The 22,128-nt window shown below is 40.5% G+C and overlaps 1 protein-coding gene and 1 pseudogene across 1 annotated transcript; both read left to right on the top strand.

Moving 5' to 3' along the window:
• Positions 1 to 564: 564 nt before the first annotated feature.
• On the top strand, positions 565 to 2,127 carry LOC116335496 (annotated as a pseudogene).
• An 11,882-nt stretch (positions 2,128 to 14,009) lies between these two features.
• Positions 14,010 to 14,945, top strand: LOC116335497 (odorant receptor 131-2-like; the record flags this gene model as incomplete). The annotated part of the gene is made up of 1 exon (XM_031759201.2): positions 14,010 to 14,945. A coding segment is annotated over one exon (936 nt), but the record flags the coding sequence as incomplete, so codon positions are not given.
• Between the last annotated feature and the right edge of the window lie 7,183 nt (positions 14,946 to 22,128).

Genomic DNA, 22,128 nt, shown 5'->3' with positions numbered 1-22,128 from the left:
GTAAGGAGGCAGAGGAAATAAATAGGCTTTCACAGACATTTTGGAAGCCATGTTTGTTGTTGACCACGTTTATTGTAAGTGAATCAACATCAATTGCCTTCAGTTCTTTACTGATGCTCTTCCTCATTTGACTGCAGACACTGGTACTAGTGGTGTACGTGTCTTGATGCATGCTCAACCAAAGCAAGCAAATTGTTTGAATAATCTCTAAACGTTCACCTTTTGCATTGGCCAAAGCGAAAGCACTGGCAAGCAGGCAAGGTCACATTGTTTTGGGGGGCAACCTGGCATGAGTGATGATTCTTGTTTGTTGCACATCATTTCACATAGTAAATGTTAGTTATTCTAATAAGGATACACATGGCAATATCGGAAAAAAAATGCTTTAAACAATACGGAATCAACTTAACAGGTCATTAATATATTACTCCTATGATGTTCAAGTTATCATGTCTCTGGGGCGCGGAGGGTGGTCATAAATAAAAAGGATTAAAAAAATGCAGACGTGATAGTCATGTGAAAAGGCGTGACTATAGAGCTTATATACACAATGTGTGGGTAAGAAAATCTTGCTGTCCAGTGCCGTTCAGCTGAAAGCAACCACAGCCCTCTAACCTGTTAATTTCCCGCAGGAGGAAGATGATCTGAAGAGCTTTGTGGATCTTTCTGTGTTATATGTTGGAATACTTTTTTGTGTTTTAGTTCCACTGAAGATGTTAAAAACTGAATTTCTTTATTGAAATGTTACTTGCAAATCTGTCTCTGACCAATGTTACTGCTAACCAGCAGTATCAAGGGGTTTTGGAAAGAGTTTTATTTTCCACTCTGACTACACTGCCGTGCTGTGTATTCCTCTTCATTAATGGAATCATGCTATTTACTTTAAGGAGTAAAGCTTTGTTCTGTGAGACGTCTCGATACATTCTCCTGTATAACCTTCTGTTTGCAGACACAGTACAGATGGCACTGAGTCAATTACTGTATATTATTGCTACTTCTAGAATAACACTAACGTATCCTGTATGTGGTTTTCTCACCATGCTTGCCAATCTTACAACTGTGGTCTCTCCTCTCACGCTGGTGGTGATGTCTCTGGAGAGATATGTCGCTGTGTGCTACCCACTGAGGCATACCACCATCATCACTATCACCAACACAGGTGTGGCCATCATTGCGATTTGGGCCATTGGTTCACTAAATATTCTCACTCGGGTTCTTCTGCTGTTAGAGTTTCCTTTTGAAGCCCTTGATAGTCTGCAGATGAAAGATTTTTGCTCTGAAATATCAATGTTTGTTGGGTCTATGTCTGATGATTACGACAAAGCTTTCACATGTGTTCTGTTTATTTCATAAGTGTGGCAATTACATGCTCTTATATTGGTGTTATAGTAGCAGCCAGGTCGGCCTCCACAGATAAAGCTTCAGCCCATAAGGCTCTTAACACACTGCTGCTACATCTGGTGCAGCTGGGTCTCAGTCTTTCCTCAACCATTTATAACCCACTTCTCACAGCACTAGCAAGAGTTTTAACAAGGATAGTGTTTGTGCGCATCCAGAATGCTTTTTATGTGTGTATTTTCATCTTCCCCAGATGTCTGAGTTCTCTGATTTATGGTATCAGAGATCAAAGCATCAGACCTGTCCTCATATATCATCTTTGCTGTCGACTGAAATATTCAGTCATACAGCCAAGACTGAACTTTCATCCCAGGCTGTGATTGAAATAGATCGAGACTTGTATGCTTGTAAGCGTGGTGTATATTCTGACCAACAAAGTACCATTCTGCAATTTTGCAAGCAATTAAAGACTCATATATTGTAATTATGTTATAACTCCTTCTGTTACTGACTTGACTTTTTAATTTTTATTGAAAACCATATAATTGTCAAATGACATAGGTGAGGAGTTTATTGCTGCTGTTTACTAAAGGAACACAATTCTTTATAATTCTCTCAAATTATTACATGCTTTGGTTAAACTGGAATATGGATCACAAGTCGATATTTGTAGTTTCTCCTTATATCGTAGTTATTTTTCCATGAACAGATGGTCCAAGCAGTCTTGGCTCGTGACAGGTGAGATTTTTATGGTCATAATAGAGTAATGTTTTACCCGCCAGTGTAGTGAGTCAGTCATCTGACTGAAAATTATGGATTCAAAATTGAAAAAAAAAGAATGTGAGAAAGGTTTCTGCCATTGGATGAGGTGGAAAATTAAGTTACAATGTGCTAACTTTGCAGCGCTTAACATATGTTCACATTAAATAATGATTGTTTGTCAATGTATGAGGTGACTGTTGCTGTGATTTGGTGCTATATAAATAAAACTGAATTACATTTCACTGTAAAATCTAATTAGTTCACAGAACTCAAAAAAACTATGGAAACGCGTTGCCTCAAAAAAAGTGAGTAAAGTTGTACTTAAGATGACTGTTAGGACAACTTATACATTGCAAGTCTGCAGCATTAAGAATAACCTGATATCTCTGACTGTACAATACTAATTGTTTACCTAGTGACAAATATTTCAAGTTCAACTAAATGAAAAAACAATCTGTGGTAACCTGAATATGATTAAAAATAATTAACAACACTTTTTGTAATGATGTTAAAATCAGCCCAACTTTTATTTTCAAACACAACAAAGTATAACAGCCAACATACTGGACACTGTTCTGCTGAACAACAAACAATTATAATCTTACAATGAAACAAAGTCTCAGATGTAATTATTCTGAAAATAAGTTTAGGCCTACCACAGTTTGTTTTGTACTTACATTACTTATATAATCAAAATAAAATATTTATTGTTCTGTCACAAGTGCAGTCTCTAATTTAAACAACACATTTGTTTTGCATTCCAACACATGAGCTGGAATGTTGTATTATTTTAAGGATGCTTGTTTCCAGTCCAGGCATCACTGCCTGAATGACTGTCATGGATCGAGGTCATCCAAATGTAGGTGCAGAAGAAAGTCTTTAACTTCCCTTAAGTACAGTAGCAGTGGATGTGGGTTGGAGATGCAATGAGCTTGAACCTACAGGCGACCATCTTCACTGACCACACCATCTGTGACGGAGGACTCATCTCTCCTGTTGTCCTGCAAGCAAACAATCATATATTTTGGAACATGAACTTAATTGCTTTCTTAAAACAATTTTTTCTGCATTTGATATAGAACAGACTCCAATTTAGACAATCTCAGGCCCCCTCCCCACCGGAGAGGTGACATTCAATGTCCCAAATTGTCAGTCTGCATAGCCCAGACCACCACCCAGCATACAATAATGTCATGAAAGCATCATTTTAAAAAGGGCTATGCAAACATGGCCAATAACTTTCATTCTAATGATCTGCAAAATGATTTGGGCACAAAACAGATTTTGCTGTTAGAAAACTTGCAGACTTCACTATATACAGTGTAGACCCTCTAAACTAAGTTTGGGGGATGTGATCTTTCAAGAAATGCAGACCAAACTGTTGTTGTTTGTTTACTTACACAGCATGTCTTGTAGAATTAACTGGAGTCACCAGCAACAGCATAGTGCAGTCATATCTCAAGTCTAATAACAGAAGACAGGAAAAGATCAGTAAAAAAACAACTTCCCCAAACCAAAGCACAAATAAAACAATAAGTAAAACAGGCTGATCTAAAGTATGATTAAAGTTCAGCCTGATTAATATAAATGTCACTGACAGTTGCTAATATATTGGAAAACCAAAACACTTACTGATGTCTTTCTGTCCAACAGCAGGAGTGCTGGTCCCGAGCCTCAAAGACAGTAAGAAGCAAGCAGAGGGAGAAAAAACAGAACATTTTTCAGAAACTGATTTGATCCGTAATGGCTGTGCAATCATTGTAACTTACAACACAGAAGGTCAATGTAGACCCCATACAACCAAATTAGACTAACACATATAGTATTAAAAACACCATCTACTACTGTGTCTGAATGTGTGGTATTGGCACTGTCAGTTTAGGCCTGAAGAGATATGTGTTTAAAAAAAGACCACCTAATTTAAATATAATCATTACATGCTTGTTAAAAGTTAACTTCCAATATATGAAGTTTCTAATAAGCAAAATGACCAGATCTAACATAGGGTTTATATGTAACATAATGTTTCTTATGATTCAACTGTGGAATTTAACTTAATTCTTTCAAAGGACAACCTATATTACTTTATTCTCAACTATAAAGCCAACCTAGACTTTATAGTTGTAGTCTACTACTGTTGTAGTAGTAGACATTTTTTAACAAAATAAATACTATTGTTATCATTATTATTATTTAAAATGTAATTAAACAGAAAAGTGGTTAAATATAAAAGCAGTTTGCTTATGTTTTTAAATAAAGGCTAGATTTGACATTAATAGATGCCACAGATGTTCAAAGCTGCCACAAAGCATTAAAAAAAATAGACGTCTCCGAAAACGTTGGAGCATTTTTGCAAATATGTGATGTCTTGATAAATCGAACAGATATTTGAAATTTACACAGCTACATTCTCACCTGAAAATATCTTAAAAGTTTATTTTGTGACCCAGAAAAAGTAATAAGTTTTTTAGCCGCGCTCCTCCGCCATTGCCGCGTTTACAAGTACGCACAGGCTCTGCAAACGTGGTGGACAAATGCGATCCTCCTTTTCCCCACACTACCCTTTCTGGGTCACAAAATAACCTTTTAAGATATTTTCAGGCGAGAATGTAGCTGTGTAATGCTCAAATATCTACTTAATTCATCAAAATATCACATATTTGTAAAAGTGCTTCCACGTTTTCGGAGAGCTCTGTTATCCACCAGCGCGATAGCTGACCGGGAGGTCAAGGCTTGATAGAGTCCGCGAGCACAGCCAACTCCTGGTGTATCGTTTTCAACCCCCCTGCAGTCTTTTGCTACTCAGGTTAAACATGATATATATAGTTAGTTAGTTATAGTTAGTTATGGCTATGGATTGAAAATACCCCCCACACCCCACCCCTAACGGTTGCACCTCCAGAAGAATTTTGTCTGGGCTCTTATCTCACTTTTTTTTTTTTTTTTTCAAACAATCAACAGAAAATTTCACCACATAGTTTTATGTAAGGTTTTTAAGGCTGTGGTGTTAATTTTTAAGTAATATGAGCCCAGCGGCAGCAGCAACGCTAGGCTAACACTAACTAGCTAGCAAGATTTTAAACCGGGTGCTAAACTAAGAGAAGCTACAAAATCAGTTTGAATAACAGTAAACATTTACTCACCAAGTCAGTGTATCAGGTAAAGATCCACAGCAATGACAACAATAATATCTTGAGCTGAAGCTTCTCCAGGTTTGCTCAACATATTCCATAAAAAAATGCACCGTGAACATGCGGACTGATCCGAGAGGGAGGAGGACGGTAGTGACGTGGCATTTTCAAAACACATCTTTCATCCTTCCGCACTGAGAAGCAAAACTTCCAGCTTACTTAGTTTTTCTAAGTTAAGACAACTCAAATAAATTGAGTTTATCAGCGTTTTTGCATAAAAAGTACTGGTAACGTATTTAAATTGAGTTCTAATAACAAATTGATAAAAATTGAGTTCAGCCTATTTAATATTTTTAATTAAACACAATATTAGATTTTACAGTGTTACAACATTACAGTTTTACCTATTAGATTTCAATAATGTATCCACCATCTGAGTTATAGCACAGTCCTTTTCTAAAGTTTTCTAGAGTTTCCATATCTCCTATCTCTGCTTAGATAAGCTTATATTATGAACTATGTGATGAATAGGACAGAAACTAGAGCTGGGCGATAAAACGATAACGATATGTATTGCGAAATAACTATTTCTCGATAGAAAAATTAAACTATTGCGATAGGCCTCATCTCTCTTGTCCTCTTAAAAAAAAAAGAACAGCCAATCCAAATTAAGTAGCGCAGAGCCGAACCAATCACAGCCGCAGCGTCACGTGACTTGTTACGTACAGCACAAGGCGCACATGTGTATTTGTTTTTGCAGCCGTGCAGCCTGGGTAATGAAGGAAAGGAGTTTGCCGACTAGAGAAAAATCAACCGAGAGCGTGAGCAAAGGTTACCGAAGAAAAAACAGATGATGGTTCCAATGCCGGAGAGCTTGTCGAACGGAAGGGCCACAGAAGTTCCGTAGTGTGAAGGTATTTCGGCTATTTCAAGTCTGGCAAAAAACAGAGTAGCGCGCTGTTAAGGTTCAAAAATATTGAGGGGGAATTCAAAAATAACCACAGATCCAGCCGGGTGCAAATTAGACGACATTTTAATGAACACATGTGTGAGTCCGACCGCTGTGCAGATTTCAGCGTCGAACTAACTACAATAGTCAGAACAAAGACTTTATAGGGTTGGCAGTCTTCCTGTTACCAGGCAGACTCAAACAAAGCATACGTCACTCCAAAACCACAATGACTTTTAACATAGTTAAAACAGAACATCTTCTTCGGGTTGAAGCCAGGTGCTTCCCCCAGCTCGTCTTCACTGTCGCTTATCTTCTGGGACATCTGGTGTACTTCCTGGAACAGACTACCACGTACGCACCCAAACTTTGCAGTCATAAACTCTTACCTAAATGAGTCTATCTAATATGTGTGTGCGTGCACGTGCGGGGGCGCGTGCGTGCTGTGTACTGCGTACGTGTCATGACCTCTCTTACTATATGTGTGTGTATGTGTGTCTCGCCCTTAAATGCTCTCACCTCTCACCCGTTGCACTTCTGACCTTTCACCAGAACAGAGGCTCATCCTTACATATAATAACCTAACTGGAACTATATATGTAATCTACTGAATAAATGTTTTAATCAAGAGCCTCTACTAAAAGCTTCATACAGTTTCATATCCTACTCACAGTACTTGCATTCAGAGTCTGCTTTCAGTTTCACTTCTGCAAAAGCATGCCTTGCAGACGTGTTTCCTGTCCCTGCTCTTTGAGTGCTTCACCCACTGAAGACTTCAGTATAAGAATATAAAAACATTCAAAAGCCTTTAAAATTATAGATTCAACTCAACAATTTAAAGTGTTTCTTCTGGACTTGTAATAAAGACTAATATAATACCCATATATTTGAACATCTGAATGCATCTAAATGCAACATCACTATTAATAATGAAATGGTAATGATGATTATAAAAATAGCAGCAAATAATAGCAGTAAAATATTCCTACTCCTCTCAGCGCACTGTAAATTGTGCCGAAAGCAAGTCTGGAAATACAATAAAGCAGTGCATGCTCAATCTCTGACTGAAAGCGCTGATTCGTCATTCGGCTTTTGTCAGACTCAATTTTGTCTGTTCTTCTGTAAAACGACCTAAGATTTATTTTTAGAATTAATATTTTGTTTCTAAGTGGAATTGACAATTTAGTCTGTTTGTTTGTTCTATTTTGAAACTTAAACGCTTTAGCGGCTGCCTTTTGTGTAGTTTGCAATATTTGCCTTTATTTATCTGAAACTGAAGTCTCATGTTCCTTAAGTACATCTACCCTGTTGAACTTATTATGGGAAATAAATATTTTAATTAAAACAAGCTGCTGATTACTTCACATTTTACTTGTGAGCAACGGCACATTTAAATCTTACAAATGTAGTTATTTGGCTTATATCGTGATATATATCGTTATCGCCTGAAATGAAAAAAACATATCGTGATATGAAAAAATCTTATATCGCCCAGCTCTAACAGAAACTAGAAATTATGAAACTTATGAGTTCTAAAACAGTAATTTTTCATTCTTATTTCTTTTGAAGTTCTCCCTGCTGCCAAAGAACTTGCTCAAAGGGGGTCATACAGTTGGTGGTCTTTCTGTTTTCACTGTATTATTGTTGGGTCTTTGCCTTACAATATGAATTGCCTTGAGCCAACTGTTGTTGTGATTTGGTACTGCCTAAATAAAACTGAATTGAACTGAATTAAACAGAGATTCCCAGACCTCCCTCTCCAAAGCTGTCTACTCCACATCTTCCAAGGCGACACACAAGCATTCCTGAGCAAGCCAAAAGATATAATTCAGTTCAATTCAATTCAGTGTTATTTATATAGCGCCAAATCACAACAACAACAGTCGCCTCAAGGTGCTTTATATTGTAAGGTAGACCCTACAATAATACATATAGAGAAAAACCCAACAATCATATGACCCCCTATGAGCAAACACTTTGGCGACAGTGGGAAGGAAAAACTCCCTTTTAACAGGAAGAAACCGCCGGCAGAACCAGGCTCAGGAAGGGGCGGGGCCATCTGCTGCGACCGGTTGGGGTGAGAGAAGGAAGACAGGATAAAGACATGCTGTGGAAGAGAGACAGAGATTAATAACAGATATGATTCAGTGCAGCGTCAATGATTAGAGTAATAACTGCCAGTGTATTGCAGTTATTACTAAAGGAGGCTGAGGAGTAACTAAACAACTTACACACAGTGTTGATGCACGTGTTGATACTCAACACGTGCATCAACTGCAAATCTTGTGAAAGCATTAACTTGAAAACGTGGCCTTTTCAAATTAAGATAAGTTAAGATAAGATAAGAATAAAATAGAATAGAATAGCTCTTTATTGTCATTGTTGCAAAAACAATGAAAGGCAGTTTGGCATCTCCCCATGTGTGTGAAGTACACGATAGCATAAGTATTTACACATAACACAGACAAATTTACATTTACACAAGAAAGATATGTACAAGTTATACATACACGCACATACATACATATATGCTTGCATAGTGATCAGTGATATTGCACGTTGAGTGTGTGTGGGGGGGGTGATATTGCAACTATAATAAATAGTGGTATAATAAATACAGTTTAAAGAGATATGAATGTTGGTTGCATTAAAGTATACATAGAAATACGGTTTATGAATAAGGTGTAATGTCCATGAGTGTTGGCAGTGCAGTTATCTTCCAATCGGGGTGGAGGTAGGGCATGTTTGACAGCCTGTGGGTAAAAACTTCTATTGAGTCTGTTTCTCTTTGACCTGATGGACCTGTTGTGTTTACCAGAGGGAGGGGGGAAAAAGTGAGTGTCCAGGGTGCGAGGGGTCTTTGATGATCCCACGGCGGGAAAATGTTTGCGTTACTTCAGCTCAGGTACAGATAGCAGAAGAAAAATACAAATAAAATACAAACAAATATAAAATAAGTATGTGATCATGGATATGGTTGTGGAAATATGCAAGACATAAACTATATAGTTATAACATAACTATTCTACCACTACTATTCCTATGTAAGTAAGAGATATCCAGAAGTATAGACATCCACACGCACACACACATGTACACACTAAATATACATATGTATACATATACATTCACATATAGCTGCACACATCCATACACATAGAAGGTGCATTATGCATGAAGTGGTGACCGTGGATGGATGTCCACAATGTCCAGTGATTTATGACATCGTGATTGAGGAGTTATAGAGTGTACCTGCTGTTGGGATGAATGATCTGCAGCGAGGGTGTTTCAGTCTCTGACTAAAGGAGCTGCTCAGCAAACTCACAGACTCATGCAGTGGCAGGGCTCTAGAGTGCGACCAATTTGGTCGCAAATGCAACCAAATATTTTCGGGTAACAAAAAAAAAAAAAATCTCTGCAACTCTCCGTGTGGTCAACAACAGACACACATTATGCCCCTATCGTGGACTAAACCAATCAGAGATAGTCAGGGGCGGGACCTCTCTGATTGGCCGTGGTCCAGTTGAAAGTGCAGGTGGAAGAGAGAGGTGAGTAGCTTGAATAAAGCGATATCAATTCATTAACGGACCCGACGCATCAGAACCAGCTTTGTCTTTCTCGGCTTTCTCACCCCACGGCCCGAACACGGACACGCTGTCGGAGCTCAGCGATTCTGATGCGGCGGGTCCGCGCTGTGTTTCCGTCTTTTTGCGCTGATTCTGAGCTGCAGGTTTTGTCTCTCCAACCAAAATTCGCCGAGCCAGCAGCAAAAAGAAGCAGCAAACTACGCTTCACATTTGATCAATGTCGTCATGAATTCCCTCTGACTTTTGCTGTTTTGCTTCCACCACGATAAAATCCCACTTCATGCACAGCTCTCTCTCTCTCTCTCTCTCTCTCTACTTCAAGAACAGTTTCCGTCTCAAATCTCTGTTTTCTGCATTATTCATTGGCTTATTACCCACCAGTCTACCGTTGTTTACAGCGCTGTCGGCGCTGTCTTTTTCTTTTCTTTTTTCTTTTCTTCACTTAAATGACCTCGGACAAGAAAGCCTAATTTCTGCTGTTCAATACTGAAGAAATTTAAACTTCTTAAAATTATGCAAAATTGCAGAATATTTTAAGGTTATCTGCTATAAAACGCCAGACCAGGAAAATCTCCTTCATGTTTTTCTGTGTTTTATTCTCTAGTTACTTTGACACAAAGGCATCTGCTGTGATGTTCACAATTCTGATGAAGTCTCATGTGTATCAGTGCTGATAAATGATCAGAATTATAATATTTCTGACTGTCTGAGGCTAAATTGAATCGAATCAGGACTTTGAGATCTGGAATCGAATGGATTATAGAAATCAGTGATGATACCCAGCCCTAGTGAGCAGCCTAGGCCCGACAGAAGTGGATGTAGCTGTGGGTAATAAGAAAAGATAAAAGAACTATTGATAACTTTTGTGTTAAGTTAAGGCCTGATCCGTCTGAAATTCATAGCCAGCTCTGACACGGTGCCATCAATCTTTGAATGCTGAAAAAGCAGCAGTGTATCCAGAAAACACATTATATGCTGCAATAAATGCACTGCCCAAGTGTCCCCTCTCCCCACTGCCTTTCAGCAGCAGGCAGCAGCAAACAGGTCGTCAGAGGAGCCGAGATGATGATTAAGTTTAACATTTTCTACAATATTGACAAAGCAATTTAAGCACAAGTTTGTTAGTTAATAATTTAGAAATGAATATTGTCTGTATGGACTTCCCCCCCAAAGAAAGTGCACATGTAAAACTGCGGTGTTAAGCGATGCGGTTGAAAAATTTGAGTGCGCCTAACTTTTGTGCCGGTGCGCCTAAATTTTTAAAGTTAGGCGCCCATGTCAAAAAGTTAGTCTAGAGCCCTGAGTGGGTGATGTGGGTTGTTCATGATGATGATGATAGATGTCAGTTTTACTAACATCCTCCTCATGCCCACCACCTCCACAGACTCCAGAGGACATCTCAGCATAGAGCTAGACCTCCGCACCAATTTGTCAATCCTGCTCCTGTCCCTGTCCGTCTGTATTTGTAGTCCAGTCCAGTTTATTGTTGAGGTGAACACCCAGGTACTTATAAGAGTCCACTATCTCAATGTGTTTTCCTTGGATGTTCACCAGTGTTGTAGGGGGAGACTTCCTCCTGAAGTCTATGACCATCTCCTTTGTTTTGCTCGTGCTGATTTGGAGCACTTTGGTCTCACTCCATTCAACAAAGTCACTGATGACCCCCTGTATTCCTGATCATTCCTGCCTGATAGGCATCCGATGATGGCTGTATCATCTGAGAACTTCTGTAGGTGGCAATCAACCGAATTATAACAGAAGTCTGAAGTGTACAGACTGAACAGGAAGGGGGAGAGAACCGAGCCCTGTGGTGCCCCCGTGCTGCAGATTACCACCTCGGACACATAGTCATGGAGCCTCACATACTGTGGTCTGTGGGTAAGGTAGTCGATGGTCCATGCAGTCAGCTGTTTGCCTACTCCGGCTCCCTCCAGCTTCCCTCTCAGTAGTGCAGACTGAATGAAAAGCACCAGAGAAGTCAAAAAGCATGATGTCTGTGAGATGTTTGTAAGAAAGACAGACGCAACAACGTTGTCATCCCCTATGTAGCCGGTGTATCAGACAAACTCAGGAGAGTTTTCTCCAAGCACGACATCCCAGTGTACTTCAGACCCAGCAACACACTCAGACACAAACTGGTTCATCCCAAAGACAAAACTCCAAAACACAGACTTAACAACGTGGTGTATGCTGTACAGTGCAGCGAGGAATGCCCAGACCTCTACATTGGAGAGACCAAACAGCCACTTCACAAGCGCATGGCACAACATAGAAGAGCCACCTCCACAGGACAAGACTCAGCAGTCCATCTGCATCTAAAGGACAAAGGTCACTCTTTCGAGGATGCCAATGTCCACCTGTTGGACAGAGAAGAGAGATGGTTTGAAAGAGGCGTGAAAGAAGTCATTTATGTCCACTGTGAGCGACCATCTTTGAACAGAGGCGGTGGTTTACGACACCAACTGTCTGCCATTTATAATCCAGTTTTGAGAGCCCTTCCCAGACGCCTTAACGCCCACTCACATCCTGGGCCATCTGACCTCAGGAAATCACATGGCGGGGGGGGCAAGTTTCCCAATGAGCTCTCGAAACCTTGGCTGATTGTGACCCACACCCGTTTTCACACCTTGGCTCGTGATTAGGTAGAGGATGGGTGGGACACTCCCACAGGGTTTAAATCTGGGACTCTCCACCATTTGACCCTAGAACTGAAGAAGCTTCTCGGATGAGAGGTGAAACGTCTTCAAGCAACTTAAAGAAATCCAGACGCTTTTCTTTCCAAGCTCCTTAGACTACGATGACCTGGATGACTGAGAACCTTCACAGACAAATAAGTCCAGGGTTTTTGTGTCCCTTGTATGGCAGTCAACATACTGGGAGAAGTTAGGTAGAGTGGCAGATTGTGAGAAGCCCCCAGAGATAATAATGAGGGACTGCGGATGTGCCATCTGTAGCTGAGAGACAGTGGAGTGAATGTACTCTCAGGCTGCCGTAGCGTCGGCCGAGGGCGGGATGTAAACAGTCAGCACAATAACGTGTGAAAATTCCCTGGCCAGGTGGTATGGCTGGACGCTAACCGCCAACAGTTCAATGTCTTTGGTACAGCGCTATTTCCTCACAGTGATGTGTCCCGAGTTACACCATCTCTCATTGACATTGGTAGTCCCCCACCTCTCCTCTTACCACTCTCCATTGCATTGCATTCCGCTCTAACCAGTTGAAAGCCATCCAGAGTTACGACAGAGTACGGTGTGTGGTCCGTGAGCCATGTCTCCGTGAACAGCAAGAGGCTGCTCTGCTTGCACTCCCACTGCAGTCTGGTGAGCGCAAGTAGCTCTTCCATCTTCCATTACCCAAGAGAATGGATGGAATGCTTGGTTTGTACCGTCTCCCTCTTTCCTGGTACTTCACTCCCCTCCTCCGATGCTGTAATTCCTTCCAAATCTTGGGTCACTCCTCTGGGAATACTCTCCTGTTGCACAGTGATAATAGCTGCTCCCTGCTGTAAACAATGGGGTGGCTTACAGGTTCTCCAGAAGTGGTGCTGAAAAGTCCCAAAAAGAGTAGAAGACATGCTACTAGTCTCATGAAAATTCGTGGGTCCATGTCCAGTTGCAGTTCAAATAAAACACGATCAAGAGTGTCGGGGGAAAAAAAGCTTAAAACACATTAAAAAAGGAAAGGAAAAGCAAACTGGAAGCTGAGGTAACAAGCTGCCTACTGTGGCGCCATCTTGGAAAAAATAAAAAAATTAATATCAAAGATACATCTACTTAAAATCTTGTGGGTACAATAATCTAAAAAGTAAGTCACCTTGGAATATTCAAATTGATACTATAGATTCATATACTAAAAATCTTGGATAACTTTGAATCTCAGTGACCTTGACTTCAAGGTCAAAGGTCCAGTTTTCTTAAAATTTTGCGGATGCGTAGAATATATATGAGACTATTTCATATTGTATACAAAGTAAGAAATAGAATACTCATAGACTGTTTAGCAAGCAGGCATGTGTCACAGGAAGGGGTGTGGAGACAGAGCTCATATACAGAGTGTGACGGTAAGAACGCCCTGTTCAACTTGAAACAACCACATAACTCTACCTGTCTACAGAAGGTTACTGAAATCTACGCTGAAAATTTCTGTATATTGAAAATAGATACTGGAAAGTTTTCTTTGTGCTTCAGCTTCAGTGGCATTAGGATGTTGTAAAGATTTTTATAACTAAATTGTTTCTCTAAAATGTCACTTTCAAATCAAACACTGACCAATGTTACTGCTAACCTGCAGTATCTAGGGGTTTTGGAAATTGTGCTATTTTTCACTCTGTCTACGATGTCATGTTGTATATTCCTCTTTATCAATGGAATCATGCTATTTACTTTAAGGAGTAAGATATTGTTCTGTGAGACGTCTCGATACATTCTCCTGTATAACCTTCTGTTTGCAGACACAGTACAGATGGCACTGAGTCAATTACTGTATATTATTGCTACTTCTAGAATAACACTAACGTATCCTGTATGTGGTTTTCTCACCATGCTTGCCAATCTTACAACTGTGGTCTCTCCTCTCACGCTGGTGGTGATGTCTCTGGAGAGATATGTCGCTGTGTGCTACCCACTGAGGCATACCACCATCATCACTATCACCAACACAGGTGTGGCCATCATTGCGATTTGGGCCATTGGTTCACTAAATATTCTCACTCGGGTTCTTCTGCTGTTAGAGTTTCCTTTTGAAGCCCTTGATAGTCTGCAGATGAAAGATTTTTGCTCTGACATAGCAATGTTTGTTGGGTCTATGTCTGATGATTACGACAAAGCTTTCACATGTGTTCTGTTTATTTCCGCAAGTGTGGCAATTACATGCTCTTATATTGGTGTTATAGTAGCAGCCAGGTCGGCCTCCACAGATAAAGCTTCAGCCCATAAGGCTTGTAACACACTGCTGCTACATCTGGTGCAGCTGGGCCTCTATCTGTCTTCAACAATTCACTACCCATTATTCACAGCACTTGCAAGAGTTTTAAAAAGGATAGTGTTTGTGCGCATTCAGGTTGTTTTTTATGTGTGTATTTTCTTGCTTCCCAGATGTTTGAGTTCTCTGATTTATGGTATCAGAGATCAAAGCATCAGACCTGTCCTCATGCAACATCTATGCTGTCGACTGAGATAACCAATTTATACAAGCAAGACTGTTTATGCTGTTTACAGCATCATCAAAGAATCATTTAATTAAGTTTTATAAGGATCAATTAAGCAGCTTCTTTATTAATCTTAAATACAGTACAACAGGCTTACTCTGTTTTCCTCATTTTGACATTTAATTTTTGATCAAAGAACATACTATTTTGTGTATTAGCATGCATTTGTCTTTCTTTGTTGCTTAGTGACAGAAATTGCTCCACATCACAACTGTCCTCTAAATAATACCTTTATTTTTGTGACACCCTGCACTTAAAGTTTTTAATTGTCTTAAACATTTAGGAACTATAGTTTTCTTTCTAATCTAAGATGTGCAAATTAACTAAGCAATGTATCTCAGGAAATCATACTTTGTGTCGCTGGAGTCGCTGACCGGCCTTAGTCTTGCATAACACCCAATACTGAGCCTGAGTTTTTACATGTTTGCTATTTACCCTATATCTTTTGTTGTTAGCGGGCTTTTTTCCTTGGTCATAACAATGGATCATTTAATTGCAGTGTTATTATGTATTGTATAGTTATTGCTGTATTATAATTTTTTTAAACAGAGACACTTCAGTACTACTAAAATAATATAAACCAACTTATTTTCTCTTAAAAAAATTTCAGAGCAATGCAGCACTAATGTAGCACCTTCTGCCTTTTTTTAAAGCAAGGTTGCAAATGCTTTGAGATTTTGGATAGAAATTAAGATGTTTTTGTTTCTTTGATTGTGTGTGTGTGTGTGTGTGTGTGTGTGTGTGTGTGTGTGTGTGTGTGTGTGTGTGTGTGTGTGTGTGTGTGTGTGTGTAATGTTGACTGGTACATATTTTTTTATATATATATTTCAGTGGTAAAACCAAAGCAACAAAAATATATTTTGGGGACCCAGAAAAGTACCATGGTATGTCATGGTGTGGGTGAGTCACAGTAATTGTCCACAGTGCCTGCTCTCCTCCTCGGGGCGGTCTCATTGTTCATGTCTCATTGTTTATGTTCATAGTGCCTTTTGTAAATAAAACCTCATTCACCTCATTAGGTGCCTCTGTCTTGAATCTGCTTTTGGGTCCACATCAAACTTGGCTTCTGCCTTGACAGTACATTCTGGCCAGCAGTATGGACCCAGCAGATCCAACCCGGACTGCTATTACCAAGCAGGGAGCCATTCTTGGTAGCCATGAACAATCAATCCAGTTTCTGTTAGCTCAACAAAAGAAAATTATTGACGGGCAGGCTCAATGCCCCAATCACACCTCCCGCAATTTCTATTATGTCATGCAACCTCTAGCTCCCAGCTTCCATGACATTGCCTCCCCAGAGCCTGTGCCTTTTTCTGGGGAGCCGGGTCTGTGCGGTGGTTTTCTACTTCAATGTGGTTTAGTTTTCAGCCGCTCTCCCCACTCTTTCCCTGATAATGCATCTCGGATGTCTTACCTGATTGGAAAATTCCAGGGACGAGCTGTGCAGTGGGCTGAGGCATCTGTTTGTGCACGACCGTTTCAGTTCTGCTCTGAGTTTTAGATTGAGTTAAAGAAACCCTTTGCTCATCCCAGCTCGTAGGGCAGTGTTGCTGGAAAGCTCCTGAATCTCTGGCAGGGCAAACGTAGCAACGAAAGATCAGTTAGCATCAAGGGATGAGTCGGCCTCATTTGAAGAGCTTGTCTCTCTCACTCTCACATAGACAACTGACTGAGAGAGAGAGAGAGAAAGAAAGGAAAGAACTACAACTCCCATTGGCCATTGCTGCGAACGCTTCCCGTCACCTCTACCGCCATTCCACTGGAGTTCCAACCTCCGGAGCTTGTAATGTGGGTCACGACCGACCACCTGGAACAGGAACCCATGCAGATCTGGTGCTGTCAGCTATCACTGATAGCACCTCTCTTTTGCCATCTTAAAGGAACTGTTCACATCTGCATCTGTGCTAGTCCACCCAGATCCCAGCAAACCATTCATTGTGGAAGCAGACGCATCCAACATGGGGGCAGGGACAGTATTGTCTCAACACTCTGGTTCACCACCCAAACTACAGCCGTGCACTTTTTTCTCCCATCGCCTCTCCCATGAGGAGAGGAATTACGATGTGGGGGACAGGGAGCTTCTCACAGTTAAACTTGCTTTAGAGGAGTGGCGTCATTTTTTCGAGGGGGCAGAGCATCCGTTTATTATCTGGACAATCACAAAAATCTCACTCACCTTCACACAGCCAAGAGACTTAACCCTCGTCATGTTCGCTGGTCATTATTCTTTACCAGATTTAACTTTTCTATGTTTAAATAAATGAAATAATAAAAAAATACATTTGTAAATGAATTTACAAATGCATATGTTATTGTGAATTTCATTATTTAAGCACAGAATTCTTTATTTCAATGTGTGTGGCTCTTGTGGCCCTACATAAAAGGAAACTTGTGTAATGTAAATAGAAGTGTTCCTAGCACAGAAACCTGAGGAAAGCTATAATTAAGATGGAGTAGATCTTTCTCTCCATTGGCAGCATGTAGATTTACATTCAGATTGTTTTAGGATAGGAAAAGAAGATACCCACATAGTAAAATTGGTATGGATCGGATCTGGCCCACACAGTGTGCTTACACATGGCCCACATGTCGCAAAGAATGACGGCCCTTTGGTGGCCTAGATCTGGTTTGCCAGAGGTGACCCACACATGGGCCAGCACAAGACCAGTTGTAGACACACTGGTGGCCCTATGCTGGCCCAGAACAGTTTCAGCTCAGACCCCAGATGTCAGCCTAATGTGTACCTTCATTAAGACATGTAATAACAACATGTGCATAATAGTGCAAAAGTAACATGACGATACTCTGTTCAGACAGTGAATGGACTGATTCTTATATAAGGCTTTTCACTCTCCCGGATTACTCAAGTGCTCTATGCAACACGTCACATTCACCCAATCACACACTTTCTCTAAACTGAGTGCTTCCTAACTACAGTCACTTACATTCACACTCTTGACATGCAAACTGGAGGAGACAGGGATCGAACGACTAACCTTCCGATCAGTAGGTGACCCGTTCAACCTCCTGAGCTATAGCACCCAGTGATAAGCATGAGTAAACCCTCAATAGGTTTTGGATAAAGTGCACACTCACAAACCTGTCAAACCTGCATTTGAAACGTTGGCTACCATAGCAGTATAGTATTGCAACATGGCATTTGGATCTTCTAACTAAACTAGGAAAATAGGAACATAAACAGTGCCATCATTGCCAGACTTGGCCCATATCTGGCTGACATACACTCTGCTATGACAGCGGTCAGTCAGAAGTGCCAACTTGATGCCGGATCCAGGGAAGACCTGTTTTCTATGAGCCTGGGCCACATGCACCAAACCACAATCTAGTCAGATATGGCATGCCATCACATAGACAGTGCCATCTACGCCAGTAGATGAAATGTCTTATCATGCCAGAAGTCAGCCAGCAGTGCCGGCTTGATACCAGATCCGGGCCAGACCTGCTTGCTATGTGGGTAAGATGGAAATAATTGAAGGGTACCTACTCAGGGAATGTGTGTAACACACAATGTGCCTAATACACAATAACGCAAATATTATCCTTAAGGTGTGAAGAAGAGTCCCCTACATGAACAACCTGGAGTCTATTAGATAAATATGATTCAAACCACTATAGCACAGTACCTTTAAAACCTATGGTATGCTTTGATCTCCTGTTACGGCCCTGGCCATAATGTGTCTTGGTGGCTGTTTTTTGTTCTGCCTGTCTGTGTCTTTAAGAGTCTCTGCAGGTCCCTGATTGGAGAAGCTGTCGGCTGCTGATTGGTCCTCTGATCATGTGGTTGCTTTGAAAATCTGTCACCAGCAGTTGTCCCGGGACAGCAACTGACAGCAGCAGCAGACCCATCCTTGGCCTCCAAACCCTGTGTTACTCGTGTGTGTGTTCCTGAGGATTGCTGAGTTTCTGTATATAGTGTGTAGTTTAGAGTCACGTGTAAATAGTCGCTGAAGCCAAAGGGGTGAGCTGCCTTGTTATTTTCTGTATTATTTCCTCCTGTTTATTCAGTTAGGGAGTTAGGGGTAGCATTTGTCTTTTGTTTGTTCTTTTTATCACGTAGGATTTAGGTAGCACCCCCTTTACTGATTAAGCTGGTTTTGTTTGTTATTTTGGCCTTTGTTCACCCCGGAGTCACGCTTCAGTTTAGGCACAATAAGCCACTTTCACATATAAATCGGCTGTGGTTTGGTTTTGGGGACCAGGGCGGGGTCACTCTTCTTTCAACTTATGCTGCGTTCCTGTACCCCTAGACGGGGCGTAACACTCCAAAATAAAATATTATAAAGAACACTCCACAGTCTACTGTCAGAGGATATGAAAAGATCATTTGTAACAATCAGAATCAGCATACTGTATTAATCCCTGAGGAAATTATGTGGGTGTTAGTTGCTCCAGTATAAATAACACTAACAACAGTTACTGTTACTGTTTTTTACAATTTCTTCCTGGAGCAACTGTAACCCACGTAATTTCCTTAGGGATTAATAAAGTATTCTGATTCTGATTCTGATTGTTTCAGGATACATGACCTCCTACTATCCAAAGACACATCTGCTTACCTGTATTTTCATCCTCTTGACTGTTTCTAAAGCAAACTAATAAAAAAAAAAGGACCAGAAGAAAAGAAGAAGAGGTACTGAAAAAAACAGCACTCCATTTTGGCATCTTTTCACCCTAATCCATGCCTTCATATCATCACGTCTTGACTATTGTAACTCTCTCTACTTAGGCATCTGTCACTCAAGCCTGTCCCGCCTGCAACTTGTTCAAAATGCAGCCGCAAGGCTTCTGACGGGTACCAGAAAGAGAGAGAGTATTACTCCAACACTCACATCTCTACATTGGCTGCCAGTTAAATATAGAATTGATTTTAAGGTTTTATTATTTGTTTTTTAAGTTCTCCATGGTTTGGCTCCAGGTTACATTTCAGATCTCCTTAGCCTGCACTTACCCACTCGATCTCTGCGCTCCTCCAGTCAGATCCTGTTATTAGATCCACACTCCCAGTTCAAATCTAGAGGTGACAGGGCTTTCTCCATTGCCACCCCGAAACTCTGGAACAGTCATAAAATCCTCTTCATCCTTCGAAGTCTTCAAATCAAATCTGAAGACCTACCTATTTTCCAAGGCTTTCAGATCTCTCTGACACCACTTTTATTCTGTTTTAACTATTCTGGTCTTTTATCTCATTGGATGATGTTTGCATGTGTGTACACATATAACATGTATTTTATGTTCACGTATGTGTGCTTGTGTGTGAATGTGTACATTTTTGTTTATGTAGTTGCATATTCGCATGTACACATATACTTTTTACAAACATATATGGATGTCTTACAATGTTTCTATGATGTTTTTCATTTTATCTATTTTAATTCTTTTTATCATATTATCCCTCTGTTCAGCACTTTGACCGACACTTGATGTCTTTTAAATGTGCTATAGAAATAAAGATGACTTGACTTGACTCTTTTTTTCTCTTTGAAAAACTGAGCACCTGATGGCTTCAGCACAGCAGCAGCAGCAGCAAGCAGCCCTCGCGCTCACTTTTCGTCTATATGTGTGTGAAAGAATTTAGAAAACATATGTGTACAAATTATAAATCTATATCATAATGTCTTCTTTGTGTTTGTTGTAGGGTTGTCATCGCGGTCATAACAATTAACACGATTAAAATTTTTAACAGAATCAACCCACCTGGAGCGCAGAATAGACAAACTTTGGACAAACTGCCTGAAATGCGTTGACAGAGACCTTTCAGGGATTTTGAGTCATTCTGCGCTCCAGATGGATTAATTGCATTAAAAATTTTAATTGCATTAATCGTGATGACGCTGTTAACTTTGACAGCCCTAGTTTGTTCGTTTTTTTTTTTTTAATTTAATTTAATTTAATTTAATTTAATTTAATTTAATTTAATTTAATTTAATTTTATTTAATTTTATTTTATTTTATTTTATTTTATTTAGCAAGCTGGTTATTAGTGTCATGAACCGGCTGAGTGCAGGCAGGAATTGGACTCAAACTCACTTAAGAAAAACGTGAACTCAAAATACAGTTTTATTGCTGGGAACAGAGGGAGCGATACAAAACTAAACTGGGAAAATCTAAGAATATGAACTCATGGGGACACATAGGGAGAGACACACAGGCATGAGGGAGACGCTGACCAAAATACACCGAGGGATAACAAGGAAGTGAGAACACACAAGGTACACAGCTGACACTAATAACCATAATGAGACATGGGAGACTGGACTGAACAGAATAAACAGGAAAACGTGGGACCTTCACAATAAAACAGGAAACATGATGTGGGAGTGGAGGAGAGGCAGACGAGGGAGCGAGGGAACACAAGGGAGAGCACAGGCTTGACGCGCTGGGGAAACTTAACAGAATAAAACACAAAGGGAACCACGGCACAAGAACTCACACCACAATATAAACACAGACACATAGGGAGACACAGAGGACAGGGACACAAGGGGGAATCCAATAAACTAAACTGAACAACCTAGGAACCGTAGATTAAATAATGAACTAACAAAATACCAAAACACAAGAAAACTAAGAATGCCAAAATGACCAAGGACCATGACAATTAGGTGCCACTCCAGTCAGCCAGAGAATCCCCTGCCATCCCACCCCTCTTGTAGCATTCCCCTGGACCAAGGAAGAAATAGAGAGAGCCTTGCCGGGTGCAGTGTTTTTACTTCAAGATTCATTCAGAATCTAACAGTGCTGAGGTGCACCAATACACCGTGAAAACTCGCTCCCAAGGGCTGCAATTTGTTAATTCGTTAGAGTCCGGTATCACGCTGCTTGACGCTTCATTGAGAGCTACCTACTGGCACATGTGCACCACAAAATCTGGTCTGAGTTAGAAGTGCAGCTTGTCACTAACTAAGCCACTGAGCCCTCTGACCTTTACATCTCTCCTTCCTATATGCAGCAAGCAACAAGTGCACCTCGTAAATGGAGGGCGTCCTTACACCTCGCAAATGGGCAATAGAAAACCATTCGGTGCCCATGCAATCCACAAAATGTGCTGGCATGATGTTGGGGCAGCATGGGTGCAAGCAACTTTCTTGTTTTGCAGATACCACGATGCTGCTCTGGCAACTGTCCATGTCAAAA

This window comes from Oreochromis aureus, linkage group 10 (genome assembly GCF_013358895.1).
Source record: "Oreochromis aureus strain Israel breed Guangdong linkage group 10, ZZ_aureus, whole genome shotgun sequence".
NCBI classification, from domain to species: Eukaryota; Metazoa; Chordata; class Actinopteri; order Cichliformes; family Cichlidae; genus Oreochromis; species Oreochromis aureus.
Note: the sequence above shows the minus strand (reverse complement) of the source record. Positions and strands in the feature narration are given on the sequence as shown.